We start from the raw sequence: 19,288 nt of genomic DNA, 5'->3' as shown, positions 1-19,288 counted from the left end.
CTGCAGTGATTAAAATACCCAATATTCCTGACTGAGTTATGATAGTAGGGAAGCAGTCTACCTGATGTGTGCAAGTAAGATTTCTGTCGTTCATGAACGATTCGTTCTTTTTGAACACATTTTAAAAGTCGACAAAATGATCTCATTCGCTGCACTAATTCGTGAGTCATTCTACAGTTAGTTTAATTAGTGATACATCTTTCAATTGGTTCAAATGAACATTCGTTCACTTCATCCAATGTGTGATAGGCCTACGTCTTTAAAGTCGTTCAGTTCAATGAGTGATATGTTTCTGTAGTTAAAGTTATCTATAAATTCATTCATGAACGAGATCAGTCAATTAGACCATCTCTTTCAAGATAGTTTCTTTTTCCACACTCTGGTGTAATGATGTACAGAAATAGTCAGTATTGTTAATATAATATAATTGACTTCAAGTAAAATACATCGGCTATGTAATGAATATAAAATATTTTAAAAAAAATACATGCAAATATATTATTTATTTAAATAAAGTAAATAAGAACGTAGGACTTAACACATAAGAGGACTAAAATATTCAAGGGTGACATGTCGGAAGGTACCTTTATTAGAAAATAAATATCGAAATAATGAAAATAATCGTGCTTTCAATATCTAATTACTGTAGCCCCTGTGTTGATTACGGAATGAAGGCCAACGCTGAAATCATTTAGCTGATGGGACACCCCAGGGTTTCAAACCGCTTTCCCGAGGCTGCGCTTATACTCTACACTTCTCACGCCAGAAATGAGCAGATTGCTTTTCAAATCGTTTGGGGAAACTTTCCAAGGTTCCTTATTTGTACAGCGATACAGACCTCTAGCTACTCGTTTACATGTACTCCATGCGGTGAGATGATAATGTAAATGGGTGGTATGTTGGCGCCCGTGAAAAAAGCGTTTACCAAGCAGCAGTAGTAGACAAGGGTATGTAAATTTATACGCAAAGGTACACATGGGTTTATCTTATACTATGTTTTTGCTTGTGTCCCAAAATAAATTGTATTAAATCAACATGTGACTATTAACAAAGCTAACACCGGCTTGCTAATTCCACCCACCCCTCCCCGACTTTTGTTCAAATGGAGAGAAACTGTATTATGCTACTTATAATCACGGCCTAAATCTAAATACAAGGTAATTAAATTGCTTAACTTTGTAATGTTCATTTTCTCTAACTGAAATCGCGCTGCGCGGTAATGTATAGACGGTCTGTTTTGGAGGTAATGAGCCTATCGCTATACCTACAGAGACACATAGACTGAGCCTCCCTAAGTGTAAGTTAGGGGGCGAGAAGATGTATTCAGTGCCGTTTTGGACAATGCCCCCCCCCCCCCCCCCCCCCCCCCCCGCAGTGAGCTGATTGCAATCCTGACTGCATGTGGCGGCAAATAGGCAATGGTTTCAACTGGACCTTTTAGAAAAAAATGAGCTGTGAAACCATGTATATATGAAGTACAAGTAGTGTACTCACCAATTTATATATATATATATATATATATATATATATATATATATATATATATATATATATATATATATATATATATATATATATCCATCCATCCATCCATTTTCCAAACCGCTTATATATATATATATATTTTTTATATATATATATATATATATATATATAGTGGCAGATATCGTTGTTTTCTATCGGTCATATTGAAAACCACTCTAACCAAACTATGGGCGCATCTGCCACACCCAAAGAGCTGAGTATGCATTTAAATGAATGGACGATGTTTGTACATCATTTAACTTCTATTTACCTGACATGTCCGATAAACGATATATGTTTGATACCCGCTGAAATGGCAACACAAATAAGGCGCTTGAGCATATTCAATGCTCTGACGCATATATCCTACAATTAACTTATAATACTGACACAGCTGGACATCAGCGAGGTGATGAATAATTCATCGGCCTCTACTATCAATTGGAATCGGACACTCACGCTGTCTATGGCCTTCAATAATGCACCACTACTCCCGTGTCAGGGGATTAATAGCAAACAGCGCAAAGACGCCGCTTCGCAGGTGGCTGCGGGCGCATCGGATGCAGCGGAGCGCATCTGCCCGGCAGAAGAACACCTTTCGCCCTCGTTTCGCCTGGACGTAAGCAGCGGTGTCTCTTTAAGAAGGTGCTTTAATAAGAGATGAATTTCACGTTGACTGCATGACATCACCACTGTATCTTTCCAAGGGAGAAGGATCTAGACAGAGGCGTGTAGCCTAAGCGCACCGTTTTAACCGGGCATGGTCCTCGGCTGAGTATTTCCTCGTTTCCTCGCGTCGCTGCAGGTCACTATGATCTACGGACCCACCTACGACCTTGCGTGAACGCCGTCGTTAAATGAAACAAGGCAATTCATTACAAATGGAGACATTTGTTGTTTTTTAGAGGGAATCGGGGGCGATCGGCTGTTTTCAGAAAATTGTACCATTTCCCGTCCTGCTTAGAAATTAGAGAAAGCGATTAGTGAGCAGCCGGACCGCGAGCGATACCTATTGTCGATAGATAGGTCTCGTAAAAACCAAATTTTGGATTCCGGCTACCTTAAGTTGTAAAAAAAAATATTGATTTATTCTTAGGCCTGCATCTCACTGTTTACGGATACTGCAAGGAAATTCAGGTTTCAAATGGTGAGTTGCATGATTGTTTTAAAGGAAAACAATTGAGAGCTTTTGTTTTCCATGTGGTGATAGTGAAGACCGACTTTCCTGACGCCATTGAATTGATTCTTTTTGGCATTAAGGTCCAATGTGCATTTACTGAGCTACGTGCAATGTAGAAAGCAAATTTGTCTCCTTATATAGGCGATTATCTTTTTTTGTGAAGGTGATATTTGCATTGCTTTGTAAATCTAAAAACGACGGGTACAATGTAAGTACATCGACATGTCATTTATATCTAGGCTTATTTTTGTATGCCCGTATTCAGCGTTTTCGTCTATGCACAAACGAGCATGAATACGCGATCCTAGGAAGTCCGTGCTAATTGCAGAAATCCAGAAGTAGGGCTGTTTAGCCAAAATAGCGAGGGGTGCGGTGGCGGACTATCTGCCGACAACAACACATCAGCTTCACTGCGCAGGATCTGTCGGCTTTCCAGCCCAGCGCTTCCTCGACGAGCACTTTCGTGTAATATTGTGGTTTTGGAAGCACTCATTTGCCATTTGTTTAGGGTTGTTTAATAGCATAACCACCTCCACCTCAAGCACTACCAACAAGAACAACTGATACAACAATAATAACAACACCATTAATAATAACAGTGATAATAATAATTACAATAGCTCCGTTGCATTCTTATGCAACGATTGTTTTATTTATTGATATTGATCGTTTGACAATACATGTTAATCTTTTAGTCACATTTGTCAATCATTTACTGAGGAAATATGAATTGACAGATAATGTCATTTTATATTGTCTGATTCCTGCATCTGCTTTGTTCTCTCTTTATTTTCTTGTCAAAAGGTTGTCTACGAAGAGGAGCACTTGCGTGTGGATTTTCCACATCTCAGTTCAGTTTAGACAAGCTGCATAGGAAGGGCTCCAGAATTGATGGGAAGCGGGGTGTGAGATAAGCATCCTTTAAGTCGCCCGGCAGCCGCGCAGCCGCCGTTGCTCTCACTGAGACCCAGCCTACGGCTCACAACGTATATGAACTTGGCTGGCATGTTCAGCCCATCGGTGCTGGCTGTAGGTTGCGCTCGGTCAGAGGACTGAAGGGGGTGTCTGAGCGGGCTGCACGCAGGGGAGCTGTCCGCGCTTCCGTGGTGCTGATGCGGCTCTGAAAGAAGCGAGCATGGCTGCCGGGAAGCTGCTGCTGTACGCCGGCCTGTCCCTATCGCTGTGCGCCCTGGGTATGCTGGCCGTGGCGATCTGCTCCAACCACTGGTACGAGACGGACGCCCGGAGATACAAGGAGCGCTGCAGAAGTTTCTCCAACCGGAGGAACGACCCGGGCTTTATTTACATTCCCAACAACAGCCTCCCGCTTCGAGCGAGTAGATCCAGGCTGGATCGCTGGGAGGAGAAGCTCCTGCTCACCCGCAATCGGAGGCAGCTGTTCGCCATGAGCGCGGCAGACGAGTGCAGCCGGCAGTACAACTCCACTAACATGGGGCTGTGGAGCAAATGTCACCGGCAGGGCTTCGATCAGGACATCGAGGACCTCATTCGTAAAGGTAGAGCCACCGTGCGCGCGTGAATTGCATCAAAAACAGTGATCGTCAGCCGGGTATGATCATTAGATTCAGGAGGGAGCGTGAAATCTACGCGCGAATTCGTGTTTTATGGGAAGAAAGATTACAAGTAGTGTTTCTTCCTGTACCACGAATCTTACACGCAAGTAAGTTGCCCGAGACGGCACTGACGATAGATCTTTTAAAGGATTGACTCAATCTTCTAATTTTTAAAGCCTTTCTCTTTCATGCAAATTGTACACAGCTGTGCAGGATCCCTTTCTCTGTATAGTGGAAAGAAAACATGTACAGAAAACACACAGTATACCTTTATAACGTTTGTATCATCTGGCTGTCCTTACCCTTGAAGTCTAAACATTGCAGCACTTTGAAAGAAGCGCACAAAAGCAATCTGTGGTTTCGTTGAAGGACGTTTCTTGCCTCCTGCTAATGTATATCTTTGTACATGGAATACTGCAGGAGGGAATGGCTCTGATGCCATTTGTCTGAAATCCATGAAGGTTTCACATGCATTTAAATGTTTCCTGTTTAAATATGGCACTTTCTTAAGACGTTAATTTGTCAGGGTCATCATGCTAAGATGTGGTGGAATGAAATCTTCTCAGTAGTGGAGTTGTATGGACTGTGTTGTGTGCAGGAAGGACTGTCAGTCAGTCACTTTGCATTACACGCTGTGTTATTTGGAATCGCAGGCATTTTGTACTTTGGCCAAACTGGTCGCCAGTCAAGGAGCAGGGGTTTCTGGGTAACGGTTAAACGTTTGTGATTGGCTCTCGGCTCCCATGTGAAGACGTCAAGCAGAGAGCACAGTTGGCCTCAGATTGATTGGAAGTGGGCAGGGAAATGGCACGACGATGTTAATGATGTTGGAGCGAGCCTAACATGGTCACATCTGCATAACAAGGCATGTCTCACTCAAAATGTTCCGGATGTGACATGGTAAAATCAGGTGTTTTCCAGCAGTGACATTGCACCCTGTTTTGAGTATTTAAGCTTGGATAAGTGTGACTCTTAACAGTTACTGTGCTTGGAGGCTCTTACCAGAGAATCCCAATGCAGGCGGCCGTTGTGGTTTCCATTGTACCTGTTAGGGGCTGGTTTATTTCTATACTTCGTATTTATGGTTATCAAGGGTCTCATGGTTATCAACTATGAAGGTACTAGGGTATTATGGCGAGTTATTATTATGCTTTTGCATTTTGGGGTTTGTGACATGGTTTATAAAAATAGCCATATTCAAAGGTACAAGAGCAATGCCCAGTGTACCACGAAGATTTGATGCTGATGTTTTAGTGGCTGAGCAGCCTGACCTCTGCAGAACAAGTGTGCATGTTTCTTGGTCTATGCATGCATGTGTGTATATTTTTGTGTGTATGTATGTGTGTGTATTTTAATGATACACAGAGGTTTTCCGCAACACAATTTGCTTTGGTGTGTTGAGCCAGGGGTGGGATTTACTGGATATGTGCTAGCAAACTGTTTACTTTGGAGTGGAGAATCCCCCCCCCCCCAGTTACAGCTTCGTGTAGAAAGAGAGAGAGAGAGAGAGAGAGAGAGAGAGAGAGAGAGAAAGGGTAGGCTGTCAAACATATCCATCTATCTTCTTTCCCACACCCCCACCATCTGTGCCCTCCATTCCCTGGGGAGGGCAATCCAGAAATTATCAAGACATTCAAAACATAACACCCAATAAGATGGAGCACAGCTCAGTGCAGGGGGGCAGGGGCATCTGTCATGTGGCAAACCCCCCTGGCAGGCACTCTGCTCCCGCTTTGCTCATCTGAATCCAGGCCGGGATTCCCCTCTTCCTCAGGAGGGCTAAATTGGCTGCCTTGGGAAGCCAGTGAACTTACAATGGAAACTCACATATCCCAGTACCTTAATGAGAAATCCCAGTGTAGCCTCATACGGACTGTGCGATTCCAGCTTTAATCTGTCTTCTAATTCTGTTTGGATGAGTTTTTATCATCTATTTTCGTTTTATAGTGGATCTGCTTTCTCTTTCTTCAGTTAGGCGATGTTTCCATTACAGAACGAGTTTAATAGTTTAATTATGTGTTTCCATTTAATCTATTGTTTCATGCCCCAAATTCTCTTTTCACACAAATCAAAAATTTCCAAAGAAGGTAAATATATCTGAACTATAGTTTATATGAAATGTAGTAAATAAAGTAGTAATGAAATAGTTAGTGGATTATAAAAGTAACAATCCACTTAGAATAATCCAGGTTTGTTTTAACCCCCTTGTTTACCGCTAAATCACACAGAGAATTTGTTGGTGCACTTTTCCTGCACCATTGCAAACTGCCACAGGGCAACCCTCTGCAGCACAAAACACCACAACATCAGCTGCCAGAGTATGAAACGCCCTGCATATACCACCAGAAAGCAAAGAAAAGCAAACCACCAAAATGCAGACCACCACAATAAAAATCACCAAGGTGCAAACCACCAGATTATAGCACTACAACATTAACCACTAAGTTGGAAACTGCCAAAATCTGGACCAGCATAGCATAAACTACTAAGGTGCAAATCACCACAATACATATGACCATGGCATAAGTAACGAAGGTATAGACCACCACAGCATACACCACTGAGGTACAAACCACCAGAATACAGACCACCACAGCATACAACACTACAGTGCAAACCACCAGAATTCAGACGACCACGGCACAAACCTCCAAGATGCAGACCTCCAGAATACAGACCATCACAGCATAAACTACCAAAATGCATATCAGCAGAATACAGACCACCACAGCATAAACCACTAAGCTACAAACCACCAGAATACAGACCAGCACAGCATCCATTACCAAGGTGCAAACCACCAGAATACAGGCCACCACCGCATAAATCACCAAGATGCAAACCACCAGAATACAGACTACCACAGGACACACCACTAAAGTGCAAATCACCACATTACACACATCACAACGTAAACCACCAAAGTGCAAACTACCAAAATACAGACCACCACAGCCTATCCACCTAAGGTGCAAACCACCAGAATACAGACTACCACAGAAAGTTGCCAGAATATTAACCACCATGGTGCAAACTTCCAGAATACAGAATTCCAGCCACAATACAAACTCCATCACAGAAATTGTTCCAAACCAATGCAGCTGAGATTCTGCTCTTTTGCTGTCCACTCAGTGAAGGAGCTCAGTTCTGTGTTAAAACATGGCTTTCCGCCAGACTGTGTTCCTAGCCCAGACACCCTTTCCTCCGAAAGCAGCTGCACACCTACATCTGTGATTTGATTATGCTGTTTAAACATTACGTTAAATGCTCAGAACATTTCACAGAAATAGGCTTATCAGGGGTGTGTGTTTGCACAAGATGTAGATCTAGCTGTTCTAAAAACAGACTAGACTGTTTACAGTCAGTGACAGAAACTGTTACTATGTATGCAGAGTGCTTCTACCTGACTAGCATCCAGAGCTTAGAGCTGACTAGCTTCTTGAGCGTTAGCACAGTTGGGAGGGGAGCAGGGAGATGGATGGGGGTTAGGACTGTCTCGTCACATAAGGTACCGCTAACCAGTCCCAGTGCTTAGCACCCCAGGGATGGGGCATCTTCCGGCCACAGTGTACACGATCACAGATCGTCTGCCACGCACTGTGTCATGCCGCTGCTGTCACACACCACCCCCCATCCCCACCCCCCACGCCTGCCCACCCGCCACCTATTTGCTAGCGTTGATGTTTCGGCAGCTACAGCCGTGACGTCTCCACGGTGACGAGCCTCGGGTGGCAGCTGGAGCTTAGGGATATAGAATGCCTATGGTTTGGGAAGCAGGATGTATTACAGAAATGTGAGACTAGATATGCTGATATTTAGGGATATTATTAGCTTGGTACTAAAATTGAGACAGTGGGAAACATTGTATATTATATCAAGATACTAGATCAGTTTTCATCCATCCATCCACCCATCCATCCATCCATCCATCCATCCATCCATCCATCCAAAGCCACCTACTCACTACAGGGCTGCAGTGATCACTGGGTTTATTCCAGGCAGCTCACAGTATGAGACAAGAAACACCCCGGACTGGATGCCAATCTGTCACAGGGCACACACACACACACACACACACACACACACACACTATAGTAACTTAGACACACTAGTTTCGCCAACCCACATGTTTATGGGAGCACCCTGACCTACCTGTGGAGAGCATGGAGACGGAGCTGGGGGCGGGAATCGAACCCATAACCCAGAGGTGTGAATCTGCAGTGCCACCAACTTAGATCCCATGCGTAAGTAATAACTGTGAGGCCTAATTAAAACAGATGATAGGATTTTTTTTAACTGCATTTGTTTTTGTCTTATTGGAATCAGAACTTTCATAATGTGTCTGTTAACGTCCATTTTGCTAATTTATCTGGCACTTTTATCCAGAGTCCAATGTATGTTTGTCCTCGGGATACGAATCTATGACCTTTGCATTGTTAGTGCGATGCTCTACTTGTGGAATGACAGGAGCTTGAGGGCAAAAGAGTCTAGGAAGCCTCACATGTACGACAGCCCTGTGGTCACAGGAGAGATTAACCTGGAGGGTCATGTGACACAGGCGTGACGGACCAGCCAGACGTGTCCCTCTTTATACATTTTATACACTTTCTCTTAACTTGCTCATACATGTACTGCTACTCCTATTACTGATAATACTGTTACTCCTACTACTACTACTACTATGACTCCTACTACTCTTACTACTACTACTACTACTAATAATAATAATCACTTGATGAATTTACAAGATGTGGCATGTAATAAAGGTCCAACTGGAGAAATTCTGAATGTGAGATCAGTCCATCTGGTGGGGGGCAGTTGTGGGGGGTGTCTGGTGCAGCTGCTGGGTAAATTAAACCCCAGACTTTTCCACATTAACAGGCTGCCTGACAGCACTCTCCCTACACCTTCTACATGGCCGATAAATCCACAGAGGCTAGATCCCGAGACAGCCCTGCTCATGTCCTGCGTTTAAGTCAGTCAGCCGCCCGTAGCCATGCCAGCCATGTGACTGCGCTCTTCAGTTCCCACCGTGCCCCCTTTTGTCACCACAGTTCTCCTGGCCTGTTCAACCCTTGACCAGGAAGGTTCTGGAACAATCTACCGCAGCGCACAGATTCCCTCACCCTCACATCTTTGCGGCCAGCGAACCGGTCTGAAAAGCTCATCTTTCCAGGCCCCCGAGAGGCGTTGAGAAAAATGACAGCAATCAGTACCCATTCAGAGAGCTGAAGTGTGAAGTCAGTCTGCTCATTAAAGGGGGGGGGCAGGAAGAGGGGGGGGGGGGGAAGCTGGCTGCTGAATATGCTGCATGTTAACCGCAGATGTCTGTGAACAGCGGAGGCATTGAAGTGCCACGCAGCGCCTCCAAACGTGGGAGCTGCATCAAAGGGAGTGGAATTAAAGAGGACAGTCTCCCGGCGAGGCTGAATGGACGCTTGTTCTCCCCGCCCTACAGGGTGGGCTTTGTGGCCGCTGAGCTGTCTTCGCCGGTAGCGATATACACGGCATTATCGTTTTGTTTGGGGGAGCGGTGCTGAACGTCGTGCTGAGGTATTTAGGTAAAAACCATAAACGGGTCTCTGAGGGCCAACGTCGTTTCCCAAGAAACGTTGGCTCGCTTTGTGTTTCTATGGCAACGCCAAGATAGCATCAGACAGATGTTGCTCCCGCTCGCTGAAGCAGATTTATATTATATTTTATTATATTTTCTTCTGCTCACAAAGTGTCCATTGACATTACGGGGAGTCAGTGCCCCCCCCCCCCCCCCACACACACTATGGTGTCTTGTAACAGATGTCAAAGGCAGCAGTCTACCGATGGGACAACGGCTCACAAAACACAATTTTTCCATAAAACCCAGCACTGTGATATCAGGACAGGTTGGCCCTTGACACCACTGGGGCACTGACCTTCAACACTCTTGGTTCAAACTTCCCAGAATCCTTTGCACAAAGCAAAATGCAGAGTGAACTTTGAGGTGAGGAGACAGACAGCCAGTGAAGACTAATGCAGGTGGCGAGTTGGCGCACACTGGGGACTGGGAGAGGAAGAAAGCTGAAAGATGTGGCTCATGCCCAGGCAGTGAGGAGCCCTTTTTGGGGGAGAGGGCGGATGAAGAGGGAAAGGCTGTGCTTTGTAACATAGACAGACACCTGCAAGACTGATAGCACACACACAGACACACACACAGACACACACACAGACACACACACAGACACACAGACACACACACAGACACACACACAGACACACACACAGACACACAGACACACACACAGACACACACACAGACACACACACAGACACACACACAGACACACAGACAGACACACACACAGACACACAGACACACACACAGACACACAGACACACAGACACACAGACACACTCACAGACACACACACAGACACACACACAGACACACAGACACACAGACACACACACAGACACACACACAGACACACACACAGACACACAGACACACACACAGACACACACACAGACACACAGACACACACACAGACACACACACAGACACACAGACACACACACAGACACACAGACACACACACAGACACACACACAGACACACACACAGACACACAGACACACACACAGACACACAGACACACAGACACACAGACACACTCACAGACACACACACAGACACACACACAGACACACAGACACACAGACACACACACAGACACACACACAGACACACACACACACACACAGACACACACACAGACACACACACAGACACACACAGACACACAGACACACAGACAGACACACAGACACACAGACACACAGACACACACACAGACACACACACAGACACACAGACAGACACACAGACACACACACAGACACACAGACACACAGACACACACACAGACACAGACACACAGACACACACACACACAGACACACACACACACACAGACACACACACAGACACACAGACACACACACAGACACACACACACAGACACACACACACAGACACACAGACACACACACAGACACACACACAGACACACAGACACACACACAGACACACACACAGACACACACACAGACACACACACACACACACACACGCACATGTAGGGTATACCTATCCTTATGGGGAACGCTCATTCACTTCTATGGGAAAAATGCTAACGCTAACTATGACAACCTTAACCCCCACCCTGCCCTAACCATAACCATAAGTGACCAAGCAAAATACGAGAGTTTTTGCATTTTAAACTTTTTCATAGCAGTCACCGATTTTTATAAAATAGAGTTTTCCCTTATGGGGACCAGGAAACCGGTCCCCATAAGGGAAAATAAACAGATATTTATCACATTATGGGGACATTGCAAAAACTGTGCAAAAGCCCCCCTCCCCAGAGCCCCCCTTGTTATATTTGCCAAGTGCACCCCCCCAATTAGGATTTAAAAATGTCTATGTGAAGAACAAAGCCTAAGGAAGGCAGGGAATGCCTCCTCTGCCCCCCACGTTTGATCATGGTGTGTGTAAGATTTATGTCTTATGGTTTATAAGTGGCTATAAAGTGCCTGCGTTTTCTTTATAATAAAAATTCATTTGGCTCCTGTTAAACGTGTCCCTGTCAAAATAACTCAGAAGAACATGAACTTAAAAAGTCCTTGCAGGCTTTTGCTTCCTTTCTGCCTCAGTTTAGAGTTTTGTACAGAATCGGACATGAGATGTCTGAAGGGAGAAGCGAAGTGAACAGGCCAGGAAAGGTCAGGCACCAGGCGGGAGGCTCCACGCCTCTGGGAGGAGAGGGAGCCTCTGCTGTCCTTGACAGTGATTCCAGCACGTGCTGCTTGATGAACACCCGCTTCAGATCTCCTTCCTCCTGAAACAGTAGCTCGCTCCCTCACCCCCAACTTCACCTGACATTTGAAAACGCGATTTGCATTCCTCTTTCAGAAATGCCAGCAGGCAGTCTGGCTGACTACCCCCCCCCCCCCCCATACAAAAGTGGGATCCTGCTCATGATTCACGTTATTTACCCTGATAACCCATCGGTCCTTTTGAGCAGCATGGTGAAATGTCATTCACACGTGTGCTGCTGGCCAGGGGGGAGGGGTAGGTTGATCTCCTCCCTCCCTGCATCTCTCTTTTCCCCCTTTACTCCTCCCACCTTCCTGTCTGCGAGCTCCTTCATCAGTCTCTTTGATGCCATGCAAGTTGAGAGCAGTCACCTCGCCAGGTTTCCCTACCACTTGTTATCTGAATAAATTATGGGTCTTGGGAGGGGGCGGGGAAGTCAATATTAACTCTTTACGGCCCCCTGTCCTCCACAGAGGCAGCTTAAGGTCTGGTGTAATGCACAGGTTGGGGAAGGGGTTACTATAATACTTCATGGCTCCCCAGCAAACGGGATGTCATTAAGGCAGATGAAGATGAGGACTGTCAGCGATCTGCATTTGTATAATTTTCCGAGCGCTGCAGCCAGTACAGAATTACTGCATTTTATGCGACGGTGTTAAAAAATAACAACTAGCGGAGAGCAGGAGCTGTGGACACCCAATCCATCAAGGAAGGAAAACTGAGACTTTCTTTTCATTAGTCTCAGGAAGGAGTGCGTGACTGGAATGGAGGGAGTAAGGAGAGATCATGCAGATGGGTGAAGAGTCAAGGAAAAGATAGATGCACCTAACTGCAAGCCAAGCGGTTTGGGTGCCAGCCGCCATAAACTGCGAAAACCAGTGTAATGTGAAAAGCTGCGCTGCAGTGCTTCCCAGTGAGGCGAGCGATTTCCGCCAGGCGGCCGCTTGGCACAGCTCTGTGCCACCGCCACGTTGCCCCAGCGGGTGACCAAGGATGAGATCCCTATTGGGGGCAGCGTTACTAGCCTGAATGCTGTTCTCTTAAGTGCTTCTGGAAGCTTCTATGGGTCCCATAAGCCCAAAAGACAAACATAAAAACATTCAGTCATCATTTATAAGATAAACATAAAAACATTCAGCTATCGTTTAAAAGATAAACATAAAAACATTCAGTTGTCGTTTATATGATAAACAAAAACATTCAGTCATCATTTATAAGATAAACATAAAAATATTCAGCCATTGTTTATAAGATAAACATAAAAACATTCAGCTATCGTTTAAAAGATAAACATAAAAACATTCAGTTGTCGTTTATATGATAAACAAAAACATTCAGTCATCGTTTATATGATAAACAAAAACATTCAGTCATAGATTATATTGTCTCTGTCTTGCTGCTCTCATTGTCCAGGTTAGGGGCCACACACGGCACAGTAAACCCCGATGCTGACCAGTAAACACACCGACGCCTGCGTGTAAAAGTTTGATATATGTACACGTGAGCGAGGCCTCTTCCTTGCTAAGGGGTGGGGGGGTGCTCTGTGATTCTCCACAAAATAGTCACGTCAGCCTCCTTTTCAGCGTGAAATCGCAGACTGCGGAAAGCAGCAGGCAAGCAGATTTTGGAGGTCGCTCCCCCTCTCCCTCCCCTGCCTCTGGGAAGGCTAAAGGGCTTTAACTTTTCAAATAAAACAGGTTCAAATCAGTTTGTCACACACATAGAAGGTTGTGGGAATAAAAAAAGATTTCACCAGCTCCTCATGCTTTTTTGCTGAACTCTTATATTTCTGTTTGCAACAAGGTGAAACACCATTTTGGAAAGTATATATTTATCCTACACTTGTCCTGGAGGGGGTGCAAGTCTGCTCAGCTTCAGCTATTAATGGCTTTATTGAAGTAGTTAATTTATACAGCCACCCGACCGGGTGTTTTACATAGTAGCTAATTCCTCCCCCCCCCCCCCCCCCCTCCGATATACACTAAAGCAGTTACGGACCCCTGACTTTACGGTTGAATGCATAAGTACTTGATTGGAAGCACATATTACCCTAATTTAGGGGTCCCTCTCTGTATGGCGGTCATTAGCGGTTTAAATATAAATGCCCATTGCAGTCCTTGAGGACCAGGCTTGTGTGCCGTTGGCCTGAGGCTTGTCTCTGGATGTGACAGATGCGTTCTAAGCAGGACGCCATCCCACCACACTCCAGTTGCGCAGTCTGCCCTGCCTTGCTCTTCCCCCATAGGGGTGTTCTAAGGCTAATTTGATATAGATCTAGTACATTTTCCATGTAGGGTGGTGTTTAAGTGAATCCCTCTTGAGCACTTCGTACTTCGTACAGGTCTCCTGTAGGGTTGTACTGTGCCAACTTCATTTTAGCATGGACAGGACTGCCAACTTTCGACTAGCTGGCATGAGAGTTTCAGTTCAAGACAAGTCTTCACACGCATGCACATGCTTTGACATGTATGTTGCAGTTTTATTACAAGGTAAATAGTCCGTAGGGTTTGCAAACTGCCCAACACTTTTCATGTAGCTAATTTTAGCTTTGCAATAATATAGATTTGGTGTAAGATTTCTTACGTGAGAGTCTGAAAGCACGATTGTCACGCCAGATGTGTGAGAGTCGGCAACCCTGAACAGGCCAAGTACAGCTGTTATGCATATCCTTATTACGCTAACCATTTTGGCACAGGCTCAGTACATCTCCCATCCATACTGGTGCTACCCTAACCTCTTCAGTAAAGGCCTGGCCTAGCTCGCTTGCAGGTTCGTACCATGCTAACCACTTTTGCACAGGTTCTGTATACATCTCATGTATATTTATGCTAATCTAACCACTTTATCACAAGCCTGATATAGTTTCCATGCAGATTTGTGCTATGCTAATCACTTTAGCTCAGGCCCAGTGAATTTCCCATGCAGGTTAGTACTAACCAACTTAGTACAGGTCTGATTATAGCCCACTCGCAGGGTCGTGGAATGCTCGCTACACTTTAAGTTGAGCACATTAAAGCACAGTCCCGTGTGACCTTAAGGGTTATCAAGGCCTGCCGATCGCAGTCCCCATGCGTGTGACCTTGGGGTGTGGCCGAAAAAAAATATCTCCCACTTATCTTTTGCCTGGTCCATTGATCTCCAGATTACCTGTAATTGAATTCATAATAGGTGTACTGAAGAAGGGCAAATGGTTACTTGCTGGATTTTGAAGTCTTTTTAGAGCAGAGTTTATACTGGGGGTAAAATGGAATAGTCCTGTGACTTGCACCCCCACACCCACATCGATCAGAGGCAATTCTAGGGTTTTTTTTAAAGGTGGGGGCATAAGAGGAGGCATAATTCATGACGAAGGTGCCAATCTACTCATTAGCCAATGGTATGTTTTGAATTGGTGATTGACAGGGGAGGGGGCACTCTTGGGGCCAATCAGCTTTCAGCTGTGGTCAGTGCCCTTGTAGCCCTGTCCCTATGTATAGTTACGTACATACCAAAGTCTTGTGCCACTTTTAATCTTTGCCCCCACGCCCCGCCCCCCTCACAGCTGCAAGACGGTGAGCAGGGGTCCGGTAACTCCCCAGAGGAACGGCTGATGTGAGGGACTGTTGCTATTGATAACAGTTCTTTCTCGTTCTTGGGAGACGATGAAAAGAATCCGATAAAATCCAAGCCGGCCGTATCGCTCGGCATCCAGGCGGATCAGATTACGCGCTGGGTAACCTGGGCCCACTGTCAGCTCTGTGCGAGGATCCGCTCAATCAGGGCGCCTACAGGAGGCGGTGTGCCATTTATACTAACGCGCCTTGTCAGTAAATCAAACAAAGTTGATCGTTCACTATCTGCGTAGTTACTTATATTCCTTAATAAATATATTCAGTACTTCAGTATCCTGGAAACAGAGTTCCCTGAGGAATAGCCGAGTCTCTCAGCCAGTAAAGGGAGCGCCAGTGAGCATGACGCATATTTGTCTATAACTTTTTCATTTTTCATTGTTTAACAACTGCACTTTTAAATAATGGTTCTATGAATTAATAGCTAATGTGTATCAACAATTGTAGAAACTGTAAAAAAATAAAACTATTCTTGGTCCCTGTCCCTGAAACATTTTGATCAGGAAAACTGTCAGGTTGAAAAGGCACACGGCCACAATCAGACATTGTTTAGTGAATCCTTGCTGGCCTCCTTGTCCATTTGTGGTTCACTATTGAACCTCTAGGGCAGCGTTTCCCAATCCAGTCCTTGGGGACCTGCAGACAGTCCATGTTTTTGATACCAGAAGTTGGGAGGGAGCAAAAATTTGGACTGTCTGGCAGAGAACTGGGAAGGAGCAAAAATTTGGACTGTCTGGTAGAGAACTGGGAAGGAGCAAAAATTTGGACTGTCTGGTAGAGAACTGGGAAGGAGCAAAAATTTGGACTGTCTGGCAGAGAACTGGGAAGGAGCAAAAATTTGGACTGTCTGGCAGAGAACTGGGAGGGAGCAAAAATTTGGACTGTCTGGTAGAGAACTGGGAGGGAGCAAAAAGCATGGACCATCTGTGGGTCCCTGAGGACTGGGTTGGGAAACACTGATCTAGGGGCAAATGGGTTGCAAAAAGTTGGCACATACACATTTATGCTCCAAAGTGTCTTGTTCATTAATAAGGAATCTGTGGGGCATTTGTGCTGTAGTTGCACCTGTCCTTTTGAAGCTGCATACTTCTCACAAGCACACACCTCAGTGGCACTCTCTTTGGTCCATGACCACACATAGTATTTTATTATTGTTTGTTGCCCAAGATAGTGCCCGTTTTTATTTATTTATTTTTTTTTTCAAAGGCGCCTGTTTTTAGGGCTGAGTATTTTACCAAGGTAATTCGGGTTAAGCACCTCGCTTAAGGCGCCACAGCACAGCCCCTGGGACTTGGGCAGAGAACCTCGAGGTTACATGGCACCCGAAGGATGTTTACGCAACCTGCCCCATTTCTAGATCCGGTTTCCTTTAGAAGCTGGTCCACATGGCAGCCTCCGCAGCAGTGAAGCGAACGTGGAATCGGCACCCGTCCGAGTCTGCCCCGTTAGCCTATCACCTGCCACTTGTGGAGCTCGCGTAACGTAGATTACACTCCTGTAATCCTGTAATCTCCTGTTGATTTCAAAATGCCACGACGTGCCACAACGACCACGATGGAATGTCAGCATCTCCTCGGCTCCTTTTCCCTTTAAACCGGGATCACATTCTCCACCAGGACCCGAGATGACGTGGCACACGCATCTAGTGCGGGTGCCGGAAAGTGAGAAGCCCTTAAACAGCGAGGTGTAAAATACACTTTTGCTATCTCATCTTAGCCTCTTCTGCTAATGCAAGCTAAAGATGTATTAATTCCATCTCTGAAGTGGCTTTACTTTTTGCGACATGTGAGAAATATTGTTTAGGATGTGTGAAACTGCTTGAAAAAACAGCTCCCGAATTAGAGCGAGCCTCCTTTCTCTCCCGCTGGGGGGCCGGTTTTATTTTTTCCTGTGTATGTTTCTTGGATTACCAAATAGCTCACGCCTACATATTCACACCATCGTCTTCCCGTTGGCCACAAGGAAGATGAAACTCAAATAAAGACAGTTTTCCACAGTAGACGGCATATAATCATCTGCGGTCATTCATTTCACGTAACACCAATGACCAATGAGTATTTCACTGTAGGGCAGGTCTGGTTCATGTGCTGTTATCTTGAGATGATGGTGTGTAATGCAGTTTTGTGCACATTCAGCTGTGGGTTTAGGTCTTCTGTAAATAGGCTCCATTCATCTAGATACTTAGACTAAAGTTTCACTGTTTTTATCTCCGCTCCTCCTGCAGCATCCAGAGTAGATAATGCACTTTTCATTTGGGCAGGTGTATCACTCAGACAGCCAGCCACTGTTCCTTTTACTGAAGTTAACGGGCCATTCAGCCAAACAGGTCTTCCCTTGTTTGAGAGTCCACACATGGGCATCTGAAACAGCATCACACAGGCAGCCAGCCACTGTTCCGTTTGCTGAAGCTAATGGGGCTGTTCAGCTAAACACATCCTCCCTTGTTTGAGTGTCCAGGCATGTGAAACAGCATCTTGAAAGTTTCCTTCATGTATTTGATTTCCTCTTCGCATTGACTTTCTCACTGACGCCACACAAATGCAGAAAATAATTCAACCTGTATCAGCTGAATCTCGCCAAAAATAATATTTAAATTTGCATCTTTTAAAATGGATGGATGAATAAATAACTATTAGAATTATTTGTTTAAATAACTATTTGAAATGGTAATTTTTTATTTCGGGTGTACTTAAAGTACAAGATATATATGTAGCTATAAATGTGGATGAATGTGCGTAAGATGTAACAAATTAGGATCTTTTATAAAGACACTAATTATTATTTATTCAGCGTTGTATAACAATGAAAATGTTCATTTTCTCATTATGGCTTTTTTTCACCAATTTATAACATCGGAGGGAAGCTGTTCTCACTTTATTTATTAGATGCGTTTATCTAACGTGACATGTGTTTGTAAGAAAGCAGGGACCGACAGTTCCTGAGGTATTTGGGAATTAAGCACCATGCTCAGATGCTTGATAGTGAAAGTGCTCTGCCAGCCTTAGGATTTGAACCAACAACCTTCAAATCACAAGCACAGCAGCCTAACTTGCTGAGCCACACAGCACCCCATAGTGGGTACGGTTGTATTATCCATCCATGAGTGGAGCTTCCTTTTCTCATTTGCTAAGAAATTGGGACACAGCTTAAGATGGTGGATGTGCTGGGAGATGAGAAAATATTGATGTAGCTTAATATCTGTTTACTTCCTACAAGCCTGCCTGGTGACAGTAGGATTGTCAATGGAATATTAAACGTAACGCTGGTATCCTGTCCGGTGTGTCCCTGCTCCGTGCCTCATACATCCTGGGATGGTTTGCAGCCCCCCCACCCCTTACTGGGTAATCGATTATGGAAGATGGATGGATAGATTGATTGGAATACTGTTAGAACTGGAATGTTATAAAGATAACAGTTGGAATGTGCAACTGGCTTTTTGTGAGGAGGTTTCAATCCATGGAACGGTTCAGGCCCTATAGTTCAGTTTTAATTACATCCACTGAGCCTCCTGGTCCAACTGAGCCTCCAGCCTTGCTCCGGGGCAAAC

General features: G+C 45.0%; 1 protein-coding gene across 5 annotated transcripts in view; it reads left to right on the top strand.

Moving 5' to 3' along the window:
- The first annotated feature begins 2,031 nt into the window (after positions 1-2,031).
- The window catches only part of LOC125751539 (transmembrane protein 178B), a 67,213-nt gene continuing 49,956 nt past the window's right edge, over positions 2,032-19,288 (top strand). The window contains exons 1-2 of one of the 5 annotated variants that reach the window (XM_049030507.1): positions 2,032-2,169; positions 3,509-4,221. In XM_049030507.1, the coding sequence (XP_048886464.1) occupies positions 3,840-4,221 (382 nt within the window). In that variant the 5' untranslated portion in view covers positions 2,032-2,169; positions 3,509-3,839. Of the gene's footprint in view, positions 2,672-2,732; positions 2,913-3,138; positions 3,170-3,508; positions 4,222-19,288 lie in introns of those variants that run through there. The other 4 variants (XM_049030498.1, XM_049030523.1, XM_049030533.1 and 1 more) reach the window with 4 other exon arrangements.

The sequence above is a fragment of the Brienomyrus brachyistius genome, chromosome 1 (genome assembly GCF_023856365.1).
Source record: "Brienomyrus brachyistius isolate T26 chromosome 1, BBRACH_0.4, whole genome shotgun sequence".
Classification (NCBI taxonomy): domain Eukaryota; kingdom Metazoa; phylum Chordata; class Actinopteri; order Osteoglossiformes; family Mormyridae; genus Brienomyrus; species Brienomyrus brachyistius.
This window is presented reverse-complemented; position numbering and strand designations above follow the sequence as displayed.